Source organism: Monodelphis domestica, chromosome 1 (genome assembly GCF_027887165.1).
Source record: "Monodelphis domestica isolate mMonDom1 chromosome 1, mMonDom1.pri, whole genome shotgun sequence".
Taxonomy (NCBI): domain Eukaryota; kingdom Metazoa; phylum Chordata; class Mammalia; order Didelphimorphia; family Didelphidae; genus Monodelphis; species Monodelphis domestica.
In genome coordinates, this window is record NC_077227.1 from 648,685,575 (window position 1) to 648,705,089 (window position 19,515).

Here is a 19,515-nt window from a genome sequence, read left to right on the forward strand (position 1 = left end):
ATTCAGAAGCCACTGCCTTCTCAGGAGTATCTTCTGCAGTCATAATGAGGGGGTGCTGGGGGGAATATGCTGGAGTGGTTTTCCAGAGGCATTTTCCAGATGCTAAGCTGAGTATTTGGGTAATGGTTAGGTTATAACTGCCCAGAGGGATGATGTCCAACTCAGAAGATAGAAGGGAAAAGAATGAGGGACTGTTGGGATTAATGAATAAAGGATAAGTGTGTGTCTTAGAAACTTATTGGCTAGAATGGGTGTGACCCATCATGCCACCTGAAAATTGGTTGGTGACACACCTTCTTGGGGTCACACCACAGAATCCCTGGGGTCAGATTATAGTCTCTACTTTGGAGATCACTAAACAGTGGTACCAAACTCAAATAGAAATAGGCACAATAATCAATGGGCCTCGTAGTTTAAAATGTAATTTTATTTATGTTTTATTACATTTTTATTTATTTTGTTAAATATTTTCCAACTTCATTTTAATCTGGTTCCTACCTCCCCCATCCTTTGACAGCTCTGGTCTAAAGGACCCTCACCCCTACACCTAGATGAGGACAAGTTTCTAGAGACTGAAAGTGAAATTCTGCTTTCTCTTTTTCTTAAAAAGCATTTGGAATTTTCCAGATCAAGTTGAATCATACCACTAAACCCATTGTGACCAAAATTTCTTTTTCTCTTTTCTGCTGTCATAAATATGCAGGAGGAGAAGTAAACAAGGGAGACATTCTTTTTATGCCATCAACTTCAATGGTAAAGATCACCAAAGCAGTAGGCATTCCATACTTAACTACTGATCACATTGGCAAGGTAATTAATTGGGGTAACAGAATCTTAAGTAGAATGTCATTAAAGTAGATCCAGAAACTTCTTTCTTATTTGTCATGATTTTTACTGTTCAGAAAAGAAAACAGGATTAGGCTGCCAGGATCTGAACTGCCATTACCATGATCTAAAAGCTGTTTGAAAACAGAACAAGAAAAAAATGCTTACCCTATTGTGTGGCCGGAAAAATGTGGTCATTGTCCTGATGACCCCTGAAAAAGGAATATTCATTGTATCCAAGAATAAGGCACTATCAAGCATGAGACAGTAAAATGGAAAACATCACACAAATTAGAAAATTAAGGATTCAAGGACCAATGAGATGAGGACCTCAGCAATGATGCATATAAAATTTTAAGTCTTTGTAGTTATAAGATAATTTAGACAAAAAGACCATAAAAAGACCTTAAAAAAGAAAATAGAAAGGTCAGAAAGTTGTCAATCCCTAAGGTATTAAACACCTAAAGGCTCAAGACACTTGAGAATGTCCTTTTGTTTCTCTCTGTGAAATGACCTTAGAAAGAAATCAAAATCCCATATGAAATATTCTAGAACCATATTTCCCACACCATTAAAATAAGCCTGCAGTGAAGGGAAAGAGGCAGTTTCTTGTTCATTCCGAGCTAGGTCCTACTAGGTGGCACAGCTGGACCTGGAGTCAGGAAAATAAATCTGAACTCTGACACCAACTGTGTGGCCCTAGACAAGTCACTTAACTTCAACTTGTTTCCTCATCTATAAATGAGATAATAATAGTACCTAACCTCACAGGATTGCCAAGTGAGAAAACATATAGAAAGCATTTTGAAAACCGTAAAAGGCTATATAAATGCTAGGTAGATCTCTACTGACAAATGTTTACTTAGAATTCTGTATTTTCCCATCGATCCAATAAATCCATATTGAATGAATTAATGAAAAAGCATTGATTAGGCCCTTCCTATGTACCAAGTACTGTGCTAAGAACTATAGATACAAATATGAAAGCAAAGACAGTGCTTGTCCTCAAGTAGTTTATATTTTAATGGGGGAAGGGATCTCATGCATAGGCAGTGCAGGGGGAAGGAGCTATAGGGAGCCTTCAAGGCTAGATAAATTTTTGATGGGGAGAGATTAGGAGACAAGGCATTACAGCCCCAAAAATAACATGAGTAAAGTCACAGAGCTAAGAAAACATGGGCTGTATCCGGAGGTAGGAATGTTGGAGTGTATCCTATCTGTAAACAGATGGAAGATGTGTAATTGAGATTCAAAATACCATTTCAGTAGACACTGTAGGTTTTTGATTAACCCAGTGACATGATCTGTTCTTAGAACATTAGGAAGATTAATTTATCATGAATATATGGGATGAATTCAGCACATAAAATCTAGAAGCAATAAGGAGAACGATCAAATAGTCTAAGTAAAAGGTAATAAGGTCCTAAATTAGGAAGGTCACTGTACAGATGGAATGGAGGGGATTGATATAAAATATATTTAGAAAGTAAAGTCTATAGGACTTGACAACTCATTCGATGTAAGAGCTAGAAATAGTCACATTTGAGGAAAGAAAGAAAGCAAGGAAGGAAGCAAGGAAGGAAGGAAGGAAGGAAGGAAGGAAGGAAGGAAGGAAGAAAGAAAGAAAGAAAGAAAGAAAGAAAGAAAGAAAGAAAGAAAGAAAGAAAGAAAGAAAGAAAGAAAGAAAGAGAAAGAAAGAAAGAAAGAAAGAAAGAAAGAAAGAAAGAAAGAAAGAAAGAAAGAAAGAAAGAAAGAAAGAAAAAGAAAGAAAGAAAGAAAGAAAGAAAAGCCAACAAAAAAGAAAAGCCAGGAAAAGTCAAGAAAAGGGCAAAATGATTAATTTAGTTTGGATGCTTGAGTTAAAGGTATTAGCAGGTCATCCAGGTACAAATGTCTGGTCTGCTATATTGGAAATGCAAGACTGGAGCCTCAGAGAGGGAAGTTTACAGAGATAACTTTGGGTCTACTATATACCTTATTTGGTTTATGTTTTATTCTGGATGAAGGGAGGTCTCTTTTAAATATAGTCAGTATTTCATATTTGTCCATCTATTTTATTTTGGCCAACTTGAGCACATAACTAAAGAGTTTAAAGCTGTTATTCATCCTGCTTTCTTGACATAAAAAAGCATTTGATGGTCTCAAATGAGCATACCTTGTGGAATATTTACCTTATTTCTGTGAAATTTGGTCTGCAAATAGTTTTTTGACATATATGTTGTCACTAAGTGAGAAATCATAAAGAGAACTATTATGCTTATGTTCCACAGTCCACAGTCAGCCATTTTTACCTATTGACTTCTTCTAGGGAGGCAATGTGGTTTAGTGGAAAAAGAACTAGACCTAGAGCCAAGAGTTCAAATAGGGTTGAAATCCTACCTCTCTATCATTATCTATGTGACCACAAGTAAATCATTTCTCCTCTGGGAATCTTGGTTCTAAATCTATAAAATGGAAATAGCACATAGATAATTTCAAAGAGATTATGAAAATAGAATGATTTTTAAAACTTAAAATGTAGATGGTATTATCTGCTAAATCATAAATTATTTTTTTACAAATTAAACTTTTATTTTCAGATTCTCTTCTTTCCACCTCCTCTCCCCTACTCCGCTTCCACCCATTGAGAAAGCAAGAAAAATTAGACCCTTATTATAAACATGTATAGTCTTGCAAAACAAATTCCCACAATATGTCCACATCTGCACTCTCCATTACTTCTCTATCAGGATGTTGATAATATGTTTCATCTTGAGTCCTCTGGAATTGTGAATGGTCATTGGTTTGATCAGGCGTTCCTAAGTCTTTCAAAGTTGCTTGTTTTATGACTCTATTGTTCCCCTGATTCTGCTTACTTTACTCTGCAACCATCTCCCTCATCATTTCTTATAGCACAATAGCATTCCATCATATACATAAATAATGGATTCTTAATCTAGGGTCCACGAACTTAAAAAAAAACAAAACACATTTTGATCCTATGTTGTATTTTATACATTTTAAAACATTATTCTGCGAAGATGGATGAAAGTCTTACACTTTGCCAAAGTGTCCATGATACCAAAAAAAAAAAAAGGTAAAGAACCTCTGTGCTAAATCATATTTTCCATTCAGATTGTACTTGGATGTCCTAAATTGAACATCAACTAGGAACTCAGTGGTATTGTCTGCACTCCTCTCCCTCTCGGGAGGAGGGCTTGGGTGGGAGATCGTGTTTATGAGGAGGGAGTATGCTGATTGACTGCGCCCTTCCAGGACTTCTGAATTCTAATTAGGGTCAGCAGCCTCATTTTTGGGGATGCTGCATCCACACAGTCATTAAAGTAGGAGTTTTTTTTATTATGTATTGTCTTACCGATTCCAGTTTCGTCCATTCCCGCGGGGATCTATCTACCTCCTCCTCTCTTCTGAGTTCTCCCAGAGACACCTGTTTTTGCCCTTGGGACTTGGCTCTGGGTGGAACTTTCACTTTTCATCACTGCTCTCTCTTAAGGACCCAATTCTCCTTAAAGGGTAGAGAGCTTGGGTTTGGGGGAGGGGGAAAGCGGAAGGGGCAAGTCTTTTCTTCCCTTTCTTTCCACCAATCCTCCCCTTTCTACACACACACACACACACACACACACACACACACACACACACACACACACACAGTCACAAGCCATCAACCTTACCTTATTTATTATTTTTTTTAATTGTTAGTCTTTATTTTGAACCTTAAGCCACCAAGAGCATTTTCAAGTACAAAAAGATTCCGTGTGAAACTCTGAATCTCCTTTTCATACCTATTTGCTTTTAACAAATTATTTTGTAAACCTTTTTCCTTCTGTCTTAAAATGTATACAAGCATCAGTTCTAAGGCAGAGTGATAAAGACCAGGTAACTGGCTAAGTGACTTGCCCAGGAATACACAGCTAAGAACCACACCTTATTAAGACTGTAAATTTAATAGGCTTTCTAAATCAGGGGTAAAAAGAGTAAATCCAAAGATAAAACAACTCAGGTTCAATTGAAACTCTGCTTGTTGGGAATTTTATAAAATTATTTACCAAAAAGGGGAAGAAAAAAAAATCCTAACAGCTCATCAGGTTCTCCACACCAGACAGATCTGAAATCCAAGATTACAGGACTGGGACAGGAATGAATCCCTTGACTTTTTTTTTTTTAATGCCTTCTATGCCTGTAATTTATACCACAATTTTACCTAACCACGGGTAACTCCTATTAATCCCCACCCGGCAACCAAACATTCATTACCTAACTTTCAGGGTCAAATAAATTTTATGCAAAGGAAAATCAAAAATCAGGATAAAGTCACAGCTTCAGAAAATGTGACAAAACACATAAGCAAATGCAGTGATGTACAAGCCCAGTGAGTCAGAAGTTGGCAAGAGAAATCTTTCTGCATTTTCCTCACAGCTGTCAAAGAGGGATAGTCGCCTTAAGTCATCATATAGCAAATGTCTCCGGAGTTCCCTTTTGGTAAAGCAGCCTAAGCCAGCAGTCTACACTCAGTCCACAGTCTCAGTCACCATATTCAGCTTTCCCTGCTTATGCTTAGCTCCCCCAGCTCTATTATGACCTCAGTCCAATTCAAAGGCTTCCCACAAGCCAGTGTAAACCTGCCTAGTTCAGTCGAAACCGCCTGATATTCTATTTCTTTCCAGACTAGGAAAAAACCCAAAACAGAATGAGGAGTCCCAGAGGCCTTATGGTTTAAACTATTTCCAGTGTGAGGGTTTCAGCACTCTATTCCATGATAGAGTCTGAAAACTCTGTTATAATATCATTAGCTAAAAATTTAAAGCTTAATATATGCTTAGGGGAAGGATCAGCATTAAAGATAGTGGTTGTAAATCTGTATTTCAAGTAATCTTCTTAATAGTTGTTTTTTTGGCCTACTTCTCTGATTAGGTTGTCATTGTGTCTTCTTTGTAGTATGAATGAAAAAGAGCTTATACCAGGAGTAAAATAAGACTCAGCTTTGCTTGTCTTTTCTGGTGTTTACAAAATGATTTTCAATCTGCACTTTCCTTGCAGAAAAAACTTTTGAAACCATTTGTGCATTTTGTGAGGGTTTAACTTAGTTAAAACTAGATGATAAACATCCATAAATCCATTTAGCCTGATAAATGTAAGCTGTAATATTTTTCAGTTTGCTGAACGTGAATGAACAAGGGAGGCATCCATTGTCAACCCATCTGCACTGTAGAACTCTCTCTTCCCTTAAGCAATCTTGAATACCCTAAGTGACACATGACTGTCTAACATATGGAGCAAGTGAGGGCACGAGATTCAAACCATATGTTAAATATTAGTAAAGCTTGTGTTTTTTAAGGTAAAACCCAAAACAAAAGGAAATTGTAATATTTTTTCCCCACACCCAAACGCATTGTCTTGAATACCCCTTGGACTAGTATATCTTAGTTTGGAAACCACTACTATAAATAACTACTGGGCACTTCTTTTCTTTTCTTTTTTTTTATTTTAAAAGATATTTTGGTCATATATAGTTATAATTTCCTTAATTTCCTATATGTCTCATGCATTATCTTTAACATGGTGGCTTAGTAAATGTTGCTTAATGAAGCTGATAGATCTGACATACATAGATAGAAAATGCAATGAAAATACTCACTTCATTAAATATTTAATAACTACATTTCAGACCTGGTTGTAAGAGTTTGGGGCCTTGTATTTTCCAAGCTGATAAATGGGATAATAGTTATGCTTACAACTATATTTGAGAAATATTTATGAGTTGATTCAAACTGACAATCACTTTCATTTCTTTGTAATGGTCATTTTAGATACCCTTATAAAAATGAATATAATTATTTGAAAGATATAAAATATTTTACTCCAAATAACAAATTGTATATTGCTATAAGAAAGTCAGAGAGCAAGTGCAGTTCTTTAATTTGTAAATTCATTTAATGAATATTTTCTGTACCTTCTGAAAAAATTGCATTTAAGAAAGAATCTACTTGCCATAAACACATAAAATGAAATTGAAGAAACAAAGACATACTTAAAATTAATGGGACTCAACTCCCTAAACTTTAGATGAGAAGATTTATAGTACTATATATTTCAATATACACATGTCGTCCTAGCGACAATCTAGTAAGAGGAAATGAAAGGTCTTTTCAGATCACTTCATTTGTAACATGAGTTTACTGTCCTTTGTAATTTACACTTCTCAGGATGGAAACAGATGTATATCTTTTAACCAGGAGAATGAAAAGTCTTTGATTTTTTTTTTGCTCACATTCATTTTCAGTAATCTAAAATCTGTTTGCTTTATTGACTTGAAAGGGTATACTGTGACTAACTCAATCCCTCTTCTGCAGATGCTTCTTTTACATGCCAAGAATACTCAGTTCTAGCTCTGTTTAGAAGGTTCTGTTTTTTTTTATCATACTACAGGACAAATATAGAAACTCATTTCTGTGATTATAAATGTGAGGTGTATGATCAGCACATTAATTTTGCTTCTATCCATTATTGCTTTATCATCTCTTCTTGTATTTATTTTTGGCAAAGGGTAGATTTTGTTTTTACCAGGTAATTATAACATTTCTTCATTCCCAGCATGTACTTGGCTTGTAAGACAGATAGAAAGAAGAGGTTTTGCAGAGAGCATATTGATTTTTTTCCTTGATTTTTATTTCTTTTTTCCTTATACTTTCTATATAGCCTTTGCTTTTTTTCTCTTTCTCTCAGATTTCTATTAGCTTAGTATTCTTCCACTAGCAACACTATAATTATGAATCACTGAGAACACCAATGCACACAATACACTCATCAAACAACCTAAAGAAGAGACAAAATATGCCTCTTTGGAGAGGTTGGGGACTATGAGTTTGAAACATTGCATGAATTGTCAAATTTGGCTAATATTTCAAGTGATTTTCCTGAACTGTTTATCGAGGGTTCCCCCTCCCCCTTTTATTACAAGAAATACATTTGGAAATGAAAGTGATATAAAAATAAAAGCTAGGAAAATATAGGAATCACCAGCTTGTGCAGTTTTTAGAATTATAAAAGGAAGAGCACGAAAGTAATATGATTAAAGACAAATTCTCTACAATTGTCCCAGAATTCAACATAGGTTACCAGATTCTTGTTCTTATAACAAAATTATAAAAAAGAATTACAGTAGCAAGCCACTTATCCTGAGGTGATTTATCTTTGCCTTTCTGGAATATGGTGAGGAACTAAGAAATAGGCCTCCATTATTAACCAAAATAGATGTCTCAGAGTCCTTGAAATAAAATCCAGGCTCTTAATTCATTGGAAAGTCCCCGAGGCTGTAATTCAGAATCTATTTACTCTTATTTTAAGCCCTAATAAAACTTGGTTCTGTGAAATCTACAGATCAGAAACAGCAAATGAAAAATAGTGGCAAAAGGGAAAGAGGATGTTACTGGAAATAGACATCTGGACAATAGCCACAAATAAAGGTTGGTAGTCTCATATCAAGAGGAGACAAAAAAAAGACTATATTACAGTATTTAATAGGAACAAACTTTATACGAACATTACACAAAATAAGCAAATCTTTGGAAAGTCCTGACATTTATAATGTTGCTCTCAAGTCCTCAAAAATTGCATTCAATAAAGTATATCTGTCCAGTATAGCCAGTGTTTTTACTTTTAATTTTTAACACAAATAAGTATAATTTAGCAAGGACCTTTTCACATTATTGAAATAATCATGTGGTTTTGGTTATCTTTGCTGTTTATATGATTAATTATTCTAATTGTTTCTCTACTTTTGAACCATCATTGTGGAGTACTTCCTCTGAAAACCTTCCCCCAAATTGCACTCACTCTAGTGCCCTCAGTTCCCCGGAAGTTCCCTACCTCTAAATTTAATTAGTCAGGGTGGGAGTTTCCAAGTGATCTAAGTACAAAAGTCAACCAGGAGAAGTTAGGAGCTCCTTTCTCAGTATTGGCAAATACTTAAGGCAGGGAAGCTGTGTCTGATTGAATCAATGCTGTACCCTTGCTTGAATATCCTTGACATGATAAGTAACCTATAACATTCTATTATCTACTAGATAGTATATAAGTGTCTCCAGGGATGTGGGTAGTAAATGTTTGACAACTGACTTTCCATGACTTAATCTGCATTACTTTAAGTCTAGACAATCAACAAAACAATAACTCAAACCCTACCTTGTAGCTCTTTGCTAATTTTCTGAGGTATGAAGGCTGATGAAAATTTAACAATCGGCTCTTAAAAGCAATCCTCTGCCCATTTTCATTTCAGCCTTGAACCTATCCAATCTGAATGAGATGTGGTGATATTTAGTGATATTCAGCAGGATTGGAATACAATGAGAGGCAGAAGCATTTGTCAAACTTGAGGGGGAAGGGCCTGATTCTTCTTGAGTCAGCTAGAGGGTGCAAAACACAGAGGTCTGAAGTCTGGAAGAAAATCCAGCCTCAGATACTTATTACCTATGTGACCCTAGGCAAGTCACTCAACCTCTGTTAGCTTCAGTTTCCTCAACTGAAAAAAATGGGGATAATAATTTAGCTCTCATCCAAAAGTGTTGTCATAAGAATCAAATGAGAATTTTTTTTTAATTCTTAGCACAGCACCTGGCACATAATAGGCATGAAAAAGATTGGCTATTATTTATGATCTGGCTTTTGTTCTTATACCAACAGGAAGCTACATCGATTGTTCCAGCCTCAGCCCTCTCAGTCAATTATATTTCTATGATGGTTTCATTTGCTTTTGGAAAAACTAGCTCAGTCTGCATTAGGCAGACGTTGCTTCTGCAATATAGGCAGAGGTAAGAGTGTTCCATTGCTTTGATATTAAGATGGAGTGCTGGGGCATGGAGGGCTCAGTGGGCACAATACCAAGCCTGGAGTGGGGAGGACCTGGATTTCAATCTGGCCTCTGATATTCCTAGCTATGTGACCCTGGACAAGCCACTTAAGCCTGTTTGTCGAGCTCTTCTCCTTCAGTTTTAGATTTGTTACATGACAGAATGTAAGGTTTTAAAAAAAATGTGCTGCCACCAGCACATTTGCAGACACCTTGAATGAATTTGGTTAAGTCAATAAATATTTAGTAAGCAACTACTATGTGTCAAGGACTGTTTTTTTTAAATTTGGATATGTTTATTTAATTAATTAATTTAGAATATTTTTCCATGGTTATATGATTTATGTTCTTTTCCTCCCCTCCCCCACCCCTGCCATAGCACAATTTCACTGGGTATTACATGTGTCCTTGATCAGAACCTATTTCCATGTTGTTGGTGTTTGCACTAGGATGATCACTTAGATTCTACCTCCCCAATCACATCCCCTCAACCCATGTAATTAAGCAGTTGTTTTTCTTCTGTGTTTCTACTCCCACAGTTTTCCCTCTGAATGTGGATAGAGTTCTTTCTCATAGATCCCTCCATGTTGTTCAGGATCACTGCATTGCCACTAATGGAGAAGTCAATTACAATCAATTGTGCCACAGTGTATCCCTCTGTGTGCATGATGTTCTCCTGGTTCTGCTCCTTTCACTCCCAAGGACTGTTTTATTTATGAGATTATATGGGTAACAGTCACACAGGATGAACAGCAATAAATGGGTTGTAATCTGTACAGTGAGAAGAATTTCTAAACGGATGAGCTCATAAATCCATTTGAATATTGGAGACATGTTTATCTGTGTGTATTTTGTCTCCCCAGTAGTACAAGGGTAGTGACTGTGGGTTTTTTTCTCCTTGAAACCTCAGATGTGGTTGGAGCAACATCTACTATTAATCTGTATAGAATCCATAGCAGAAGGTCCCATTATATAGTAGAAATGATCAAACCTGGTTTAAGAATAACAGAAAGTCCCTTGTACAGGGCCTAATATTTCACTAAAAAGGCAAAAAGGGGACAGTTAAGTGTCTCATTAGGTAGAGAGCCAGGCCTAGAGGTGGGAGACCCTGGGTTCAAATGTGACCTCAGACATTGCCTCACTGTGTGACCCTGGGCGGGTCACTTAACTCCAGTTGCTCAGCCCTTACTGCTCTTTTGCTTTGGAATCAATACTTAGCATTGGTTGTAAGACAGAAGGTAAAAGTTTAAAAAAGAAAAAAAAAGGTAAGAAAATATCTTCAAGACTAGATTAGGCCTAGAGAAAGGGGGTCCTAGGTTCAAATGTGGCTTCAGACACTTCCTAGCTGTGTGACCCTGGGCAAGTCACTTAACCCCCACTGCCTACCTCTTACTGCTCTTCTACCTTAGAACCAATATACAGTACTGATTTTTTTTAATTAAAAAAATTTTAAAAATATTTTTCCATGGTTACACAGTATTGATTCTAAGACAGAAGGTAAGGGTTTAAAAAAAAATTAAATTAGGCCTGAGGGGTAAGGTCCAAACAAAGGCCTGATGCAGGAATAGTGGAGCTCCTTAGGCTTTTTCTTCCCTATGGCCTGTGAGTAAACATCTTCCTGACCACAGAAGCCATATTGGGAATTCATGGATCTGGGGAGCCTTTGCTGAATATCATTTTCAAGCTATTGTTGAGTAACTTCCTCTCTTTTAATTAAAGCAATTTACTCCCAGGCCTCAAGGCATCTAACTGGGCTAAGACCTTTTGTTAAACGCTTTGAAAGGATTAAGGCCCTTTCTCTGTAAATAAGAACACTCTTCCTTTCTGAGTAAGAGGCAGAAAGGATGGAGCCATCTTTCCTTAATAGATTTGAGCCCCTATTAATAAAAATTATTCTGGGGAAATGGCCTTATATGGGTTATGGGTTAAAATTCTGGGGGCTCCGTCCCATAGAATCAAGTGTGGGCCAGAACGTCAGATATTAGCACAGTGCCTGGCATGTAGTTAGGCCCTTAATAAGTGTTTTTTGATGGGTGGATGGATGGATGGATTGATTAATCATAAAATTGTGGAGACTTTCCTATGTGTGGTTCGGGAATGATAAAATTGTCTGGAGTCACACCTTCTGGGCCTTAGCGCTGCATCTTTCAGATGATTTAGATGAGCTCATCTATCCATCTTACAACTATAAAATGTTATGGCTCATAAAACGGGTCACCTTCAGACTTTATCACTCTGACCACTGTTTTTAGTTAGTAAATATTGTTGGTATAAGCCAGGTAAGGCCTACAATTTTCAACAATAAGAATGAATGAAATTCACAGAATATTTATTCTAATTTTTATACAATTAATATTCAGGAATTTACATCTGTTGATTGACTGAAATGAGACATATATTTGAAAGGCAATTTAAAAAACCTCTGCTGTGTATATACATCAGGTTATGTTTCCTTCCAACTAATTTTGACCCATTCTAGAGATGTGTAACTGTATTCCTTAGGCATCTTAAACGTCACGTTCCAAAACTGAATTCCCCATTCCTCTTCTTCCTAACTTCCTTCCTTCTATCCTTCTGGTCATCCAGCTTTGCAGTCTTATCTTCATTGGCAGCTCCTCCTCCTCACTTAGCCCAGACATTCAATAAGCGGCCAAATCTTTCTGTTTCTCTCTCCGTGATACCTTTTGTATGTTCGTCCCCATCTTTCCACTCACATAGCCACAACCACAATGGAAGTCACCTGGATTTTGCCTTCCTTAGATCTTTGTAATTGATATCTCTGCCTCCCGTCTCTTCCACTCTATCCTCTACAAAGCTGCCCGAGTGATTTTTCCTAAAGGGGAAGCCTGGCCATATCACTCTCTTCCTCAGTAAATTCCCATGGCTCCCTGGGACTTTCAGCATAGAACATTATCTTCTGTTTGGCATTTTAAGCTCTTCACTTTTAAAGCCCTTCCAAGCTTTCTAGTTTTCTATACTCCCCCTCCAAACAATAAATGATCGAGCTATCCTGTCCTACATGCTATTCCTTACCCATAAAACTCTACCTCCTCTCTCAGGAACACTGCACTGGCTGTCTTCCATGCCTGGAAGGAAATTCCTCCTCATTGACACCTCTTGGAACCCTAGCTTTCTTCAATACTCAGCTCAAACACCACTTTCTTTACTTTTTTCTTTTTATTGAAACCCTCCCCTCCCCTCTTACAATCTATAGGCAGTAAGGGCTAGGCATGGGAGTTACCACTTTCTTTACTTTTTTCTTTTTTTTTTTGAAACCCTCCCCTCTTACAATCTATAGGCAGTAAGGGCTAGGCATGAAGTTAAGTGACTTAGCTATGGTCACACAGCTAGGAGGTGTCTGAGGCCACTTTTGAACCCAGGACCTCCCTGTCTCTAGACCTGGCTCTCAATCCACTGAGCTACCCTGCTGCACCTCAAACACCACTTTCTATGGAAGGCCTTTCCTGGTTCCCCTAGCTTTGAGTCCTTATCCTTCTACGGTTAATTTGTATTTATTTTGCATGTTTTATGTATGAACCTAGACATTTACATGGTCAGCTCCATTAGAATGTAAGCTCCTTAAGAGCAGAAACTGTTTTAACTTTTTTTGTTCTATCTCCAGTGCTTAGCCCAGTGTCTGACACATGTCAGGCGCTTAGTGAATGCATATTGATTGATTGTGAAGGAATGCAAATTGGTTCAGAATGCTTTAAAAGTGTGTCTGTATAGGCAAAGAAGGATTCTAGAGCAATGGTCTCCAAACTTCTTATCCCGTTTTACTGATCCATTGTCAGTAAAATCATTTTGAGAAATGCCTCTATATGTATATTTTCCAATTTATATTTTACATATTTATAAATATTTATTTAATGTATATATTTTCTACGTGTTCAAATATACATAATAACGTATATTATAAAATAAAAATATAAATTTTAAAAGGGCAAAATAAAATGAAATAATATTGTATCCTAGAGTCACTGGAAGCCACTAGAGTTTATTGAAATACTCAACGTTAAGCTTTTTGAAAACTTTACAGTACTACATTAATGTTTGCTATTATTATTATTATCATTGTTTTTTACGTAGCAAGTGATAGAGTCAAACTTGCATTTTAGGGAAATCACTATGGCTGTTGTGTTGAAAGACTTGCGAAAGGGAGACTCATTAGGAAAATATTGCAATAGTCCAGGCCAGAGATGATGAAAATCTGAATCTGGGGGTTGTGTGGGTTTGTAGGGATTAGTGAGAAGAAGAGAGATTTGAGAGATGATGTGGAAATAGAAATGGCAACATTTGGCAAATGATGATATGTGGATTGAGTGAGAATAGACAGCAAAGGACGACACTAAAGTTTTTTTCCCAGTGATTGCAATGATGGTGGTTGTCCATGACAGAAATAAGGAATTTCTGAAGAGGAGTGGGTATGCAGGGGAAGATAATGTAATATGATCTGATTACAACTCACCCACAGGGACTGATCCTATGTGACTCACTCTGTCTCACTGAATTTAGGAGCTATAGTTAGTAGCACCAGTTAGAGCAAGAAGAGCCTCTACCAAAGATCTAGGACTATAATCTACTCATCCTTCCTCTTAAGAAAGGCAAACAAATACCCCAGAATCTTTCTTCTTTAAGATTTGGGCAAAGATGATCCATATCTGAATATAGTATCACAAAAAAGACAACTTTGGGGGGGGTATTTTTTTTTTTTAGGACAAGTATATGGTTACATAGTTTGTTTTTAAAGCATAGCTATCTTATTTTGGGGGAAAAAAACTGATGCAGAAAATTTTCTGTGATAAAGATAAAGAAACTATCAGATTATATAGAGATGTCAAGACCATAAGATTATTAATAATGTGGAATGATCAGGTATTGTTACCTGCCAAGTTTGGAGGTTTATAGTGGAAGGCAAAAACTAATGGAAGAGGCATTCATTCTTCTGGTTCCCTTCCACGGTAGGAATCAGGACAGGGCAGGTTCTTTATAGACAATATCTTTCTCCTTCTATTGAGCAGCTCAAGAAACATGACACCTTTGGTTCATACCTATATTCTGTGCCTAGGCTAGTGCTTTCCTGAATTGTTCACCATTAATTAGTCTAGGAGGTACTTAGTCTCAAGCAACTAGGTTTGTCAAACATTGCTATTTTGGAACTTTTAAAGGTACTTTAAAATTCAAAATCATAAAATTCTTTAACAGTTCAACTCCCAGTTAGAGAAGCCCTACAATTCTGGAAGAGTTGATTCTGTGTGTACAATGCCAATGACTAGTGTCCTCCATTGCACTACCCACTGCATGCAATTAATAAATAATTTTAGGCCACTTAAAGTCAACTGATATAGTTTGTAGGAAACTAAAAGTAAAAAAAATAGAAATGGCTTTTAAAAATCACAATAGAAAGCAGTCCAAGGAAAAGCAGTTGTCTTTCTTATACTCGCCTCGATCCCAAGAAGAAACTACCATCATATCTAATGGGCTGGACTGGTCTTCCTTCAATTCTAGCATTGCAGTAGTGTCAGTGGAACACACTGGCTATTCTTCACCTCTCACCTTTCACTCTTGACACATGAAAAGCCCATCTTCTCTTTCTTTCAAATAACTCTTTACTGACATCCTTTACAAATCCTTTTGTTTTTCTGTTGCTGCTGGCAACCCACCTTAAATCTTTCCATTGCCTTTTTTTGTAATACTTCTTTTTAGTTTTTTGGAGTGAGTGGTATTCAGAGCTTGCTGTCATGCCAGTAACACTGGTAACATGTTTATATTAAGAAGATGGGCTTTTGCTGTTACGACAAGCTTGGGGTCAATAAAAATGCATTGCGATTTCCTGAAAGCTCTATAAGCCTCTCTTCCTTTTTAAGTCAGGGCCCCTCCTCATTATCCATCTGTACTATCTGTCCCAGATATACATGCTATCAGACAAAATCTATCCGCTATCCAGTCATGGATGTCAAAATCTGGGTAGTAGACATTCTTCATTTATTTAGTCTTTCCTGTGTAGATAGAAAGGGCCAACTCCTTTGAGTGATTACAGATCTCCTCCAAGAGGCTCATGTCTTAGGGCTTCATATAATCAACACAATGTCATATGCAAATAGGGGCATCTGGAGGACCCCACCATTCACTGTGAATCCCTCCTTGATGGGCTTTCTTCACTATATTTTCTCTATTACAATGGTGAAGTAGTGAAGAATGTTTTTTGGCACTATAGCATTGTAGTTTGATGGCATCTTAGAGGTCACCTAGCTCAAAACCCCTTTAACAGAATTCATTATTTTTCTTCACAAATCTTCCTTTCTTTTGAATAATTACTGTCAATGGTACCACTGTTCACTTAGGCAAGTTTCTACTTTTGTAACATCTCACACATATAAGTTGGTACTCTATTACAATCATTAAAGGTTGAAATGACAGAGGGCCTGAATTAGGGTCATGTCTGTGTGAGTGGAGAGAAGAGAGCTTATATAGAAGAGATATTGAGATAGAAACAGCAAGGTTTGAGAACTGATTGGATATCTGAGAGTGAATAAGAGTGAGAAGTTGAAGACAATGCTAAGGTTACAAAGAAAGATAGTGCTTCCCTCATCAATAATAGGAAAGTTTGGTAGAGGGGTAGGGTTGAGGGAGGAAAAAGATAATGAATTCTGTTTTGGATATATTGAGTTTAAGATACCTATGGGATAGTCAAATCCAAAACACCCAATTTAGTTGAGGCCCTTAATCTCTTTCCATTCTAATGCATTTTCCACAAAGTTGCCAAGGTGATATTCCTAAAGCATAGAGGTCTAACCAAGTCAGTTCTCTACATAAACTCTGGTGACTTTCTGTTGTCTCCTGGATCAAATATAAAGTCATCTATTTAGCATTTAAAGCCCTTTATGTACAACCTGGCCCTGTCCTGCCTTGTAGTCTTACATTTTACTCTTCTCCCCACATAATGATCCAGCTATATTAGCCTATTTGCTTTTCCTCTAAAATGAAACTCCATGTGAAGTCCCCTTGGCTCTTCAGTGGTTGTTTCTCATGCCTGAAATGTCCTTCCTCTTCCCTACTGCCTGTTAGAATCCTTCAAGACAGCTCAAATCTCCTCTTCTGTGGGAGGCATTTCCCAGACCTCTTAAACTGCTAGTGTCTTCCCCATCAAAGTTAATTTCCATATAATGTGTATCTTGCACTTAGCTCCTTTATTTACAATTCTCCTACATTAGAATGTAAGTTCCCTAATAGTCAGCAATTGTTTTTGTTTTTCTTTCTATCCTCAGTTTATTTAGCACAGTGCTTTGCATATATTAAAGGTTTAATGTATGCCTGTAATTCCTTTACAGATGAGGAAACTGGTGCCTGAAGAAACTAACTTGAATTACATATAGATAACCCAGGTAGTAAACACCCAAGGCAGGTTTCAAATCTAACCATGCTGTCTGTCTCATTTTATCTCCACTCTGCCACCCCTCAAGATAGTTTTCTAAGCATTCATCTATAATTCTTCTTGAGTCCCCCCCCCCCAAATTAAGGCTGTTTCTCAGTATTTTAAGGGAGAACTAGATTTAATACTATAAAATGTAATCTATTTTTAGATTTAGATCGTCCAACTTGGACGATTCCCAATGCTTCCTTTCAGGGGTTCTTGATTTTTTTTTTTTTTAAGTGAGGCTGTAGGAAGAATGACTGTCTGGATCCTTATTTTCATAGTGTTAAAGGTACCCTGAGAGGGAATTACTATAATGTTAAAACATAGTTTTGGCTATATAATCTCTGTATATTTTCAAGAAAATTTATCCTGTGGGGGCTGGATAGAAATAACAGGTCTGTGGCTCTAATCACTTTGGTATTTACTGCACTGAAGAGCCTTATTATATCCATGGGAAACTCCTTGAACACATGAAATTAAATTGACTTAAAACCAGGCTGAATATCTCACAATTTCACATTTCTTAAAATAAATAAAAATCCGTTTTATATTCTCTTTCCCAAGTTGGAGGGAGGGAGGGAGGGAGGGAGAGAGGGGGGGAAAGAGAGAGAGAGAGAGAGAGAGACAGAGAGAGAGAGAGAGACAGAGAGAGAGAGAGGGAGAGAGAGAGAGAGAGAGGGAGAGAGGGAGAGAGGGAGAGAGGGAGAGAGGGAGAGAGGGAGAGAGGGGGGAGACTTTCCTTTCCACGGGGGGGGCGGGGCTAACTCCATGAGCACATGAAATTAAATTAACCTAAAACCAGGCTGAATATCTCACATTTCTTAAAGTAAATAAAAATCCTTTTTATCTTCTCTTTTCCAATTTGAGGAAGTCAGTCAGCTTTCCTTTCCTTTTCTTCCCCTTCCCCCAGCGCCCTTAGGCACCTCCTTTAACTGAGGCGGCAAGCAGGGACTGCAGCAGCAGCTGCAGCGTACACGCGCGCTACCCTTGCCTTTCCCTTGGATCTGGGCGGCGGCAGTAGGGGGAGCGCGCCTCGCTCCGGGAGCGCGCTCATGCAGCGGTTTTCTTCTCCCACAATCCAGAGGCTTAGGCGTGGGGAGGGGTGGAAAGAGAGGAAAGTAAGCGGAAGGATATTGAGCGCGGAGGAAGCATGCTCGTTCTCTTAAACGAGAGGGAGGCTTGGTTTTGGAGGTAGGGGGTGTGTGAGACAACTTCGGTGTGTGATGCGGCTCTGCGGTTTGAGAGCCGTTACTCTGGCTCCTTCTGAAGAAGGACAGGAGGCAGCGGCGGCGACGGCAGCAGCAGCGGCAGTTGGGGGGGGGTGGGCTCGGCCGTGATTTAGTCCCTGGGTATCTGAGCTTGGCCGGGGTCGGGGTCGGGGAGACTTGAGAGGCCTGGGGTTAGGATAGTTCAGTCTAGTCCCCATCCTTGGGAGGGAAAGGGGAGTGGCCGAAGAGGTTTTGGGGCTGCCGGAGGAGACATGGTATCGGTGGAGGAGGAAGGGTTAGAGCTTTGCCTTTGACCGGTGTGCGGCGGAGGCTCGGGAGGCTTGGCAGCCCCGGACGCCCCCCTCCTCGCTAGGGACACCGTCAGCTCTTGGCTTTGGAAAGTCGGGACCTGAGGCTCGGCGGAGCCCTCGCGGCGGCGGGGCATCCGCGACGGGCGCTTACTCCCGCTGAGAGTCGAGTCTTTTTGGAGAGGGGAGTTTCCCTTGGTGTGTCTCCTCTCGCAGCCGGGGAAGCTCGAAGAGCTTTTTGTCTCCGCAGCCCCAGCCCCCCTCCAGATGCCTTTTCTCTGCCCTTCCTCGCCCTGTAGAGACATTTGCGGCGGCGGCTGCTGCTGCGGCTGCTGGCGGCTACTGAAGCCCGATCCCCGGAGTCCGCAATCGTTTCTCTCTGATTCTTTGAGGACGGAGAGGGCTTCCCTCTCCACCATGAGATTCTGCTCCTCTGCGGAAATGGGGTTTCATTGATTCCAGCTTATTTGGGAAGAAAAAGAAAAAGCGACCTCCGACCAATTCCCTTGGCATATTCTTTTTTTGTTCCCCAGAATTGGGCTTAGTTCTTCAAAACAAAACAAAAAAGACCACAGGCATCTGTAAGATGGAGAATGAGATTTTTACTCCACTCCTGGAACATTTCATGTCCAGTCCCTTGGTCACTTGGGTAAGTGGTGTTTCCCCCGCTGGCACATTTCGCTGCGTTTTGGGGGTGGGGGTGGGGGCGGGGGGCGGGATGTATCTTACTGCAGAGAAGGAGGTGGGAGTTTGTGTAATGATGAAGGCCATTATATTTTAGGTTAAAACATTTGGACCTCTGGCTGCAGGAAATGGGACCAATCTAGATGAATATGTAGCCCTGGTGGATGGTGTATTCTTGAATCAGGTCATGCTACAAATGTAAGTACCTTTATTTTTTCTTTTACCAGA

General features: G+C 38.6%; 1 protein-coding gene and 1 long non-coding RNA gene across 13 annotated transcripts in view; one reads left to right on the forward strand and one right to left on the reverse strand.

The window, feature by feature from the left end:
• Positions 1-4,338, reverse strand: part of LOC107650692 (uncharacterized) — a 41,798-nt gene extending 37,460 nt beyond the window's left edge. Inside the window, exons 1-2 of the long non-coding RNA XR_008915637.1 lie at positions 4,181-4,338; positions 994-1,037 (exon numbers count right to left, since the gene is read on the reverse strand). This is a non-coding gene — a long non-coding RNA (uncharacterized LOC107650692). The remainder of the gene's footprint in view (positions 1-993; positions 1,038-4,180) is intronic.
• Positions 4,339-18,108: 13,770 nt separating this feature from the next.
• The window catches only part of CCDC88A (coiled-coil domain containing 88A), a 179,504-nt gene continuing 178,097 nt past the window's right edge, over positions 18,109-19,515 (forward strand). For 9 of the 12 annotated variants that reach the window (XM_056814000.1, XM_056814001.1, XM_056814006.1 and 6 more), the window contains exons 1-2: positions 19,143-19,252; positions 19,385-19,485. In XM_056814000.1, the coding sequence (XP_056669978.1) occupies positions 19,190-19,252; positions 19,385-19,485 (164 nt within the window). In that variant the 5' untranslated portion in view covers positions 19,143-19,189. Of the gene's footprint in view, positions 18,279-19,136; positions 19,253-19,384; positions 19,486-19,515 lie in introns of those variants that run through there. The other 3 variants (XM_056814003.1, XM_056813995.1, XM_056813999.1) reach the window with 2 other exon arrangements.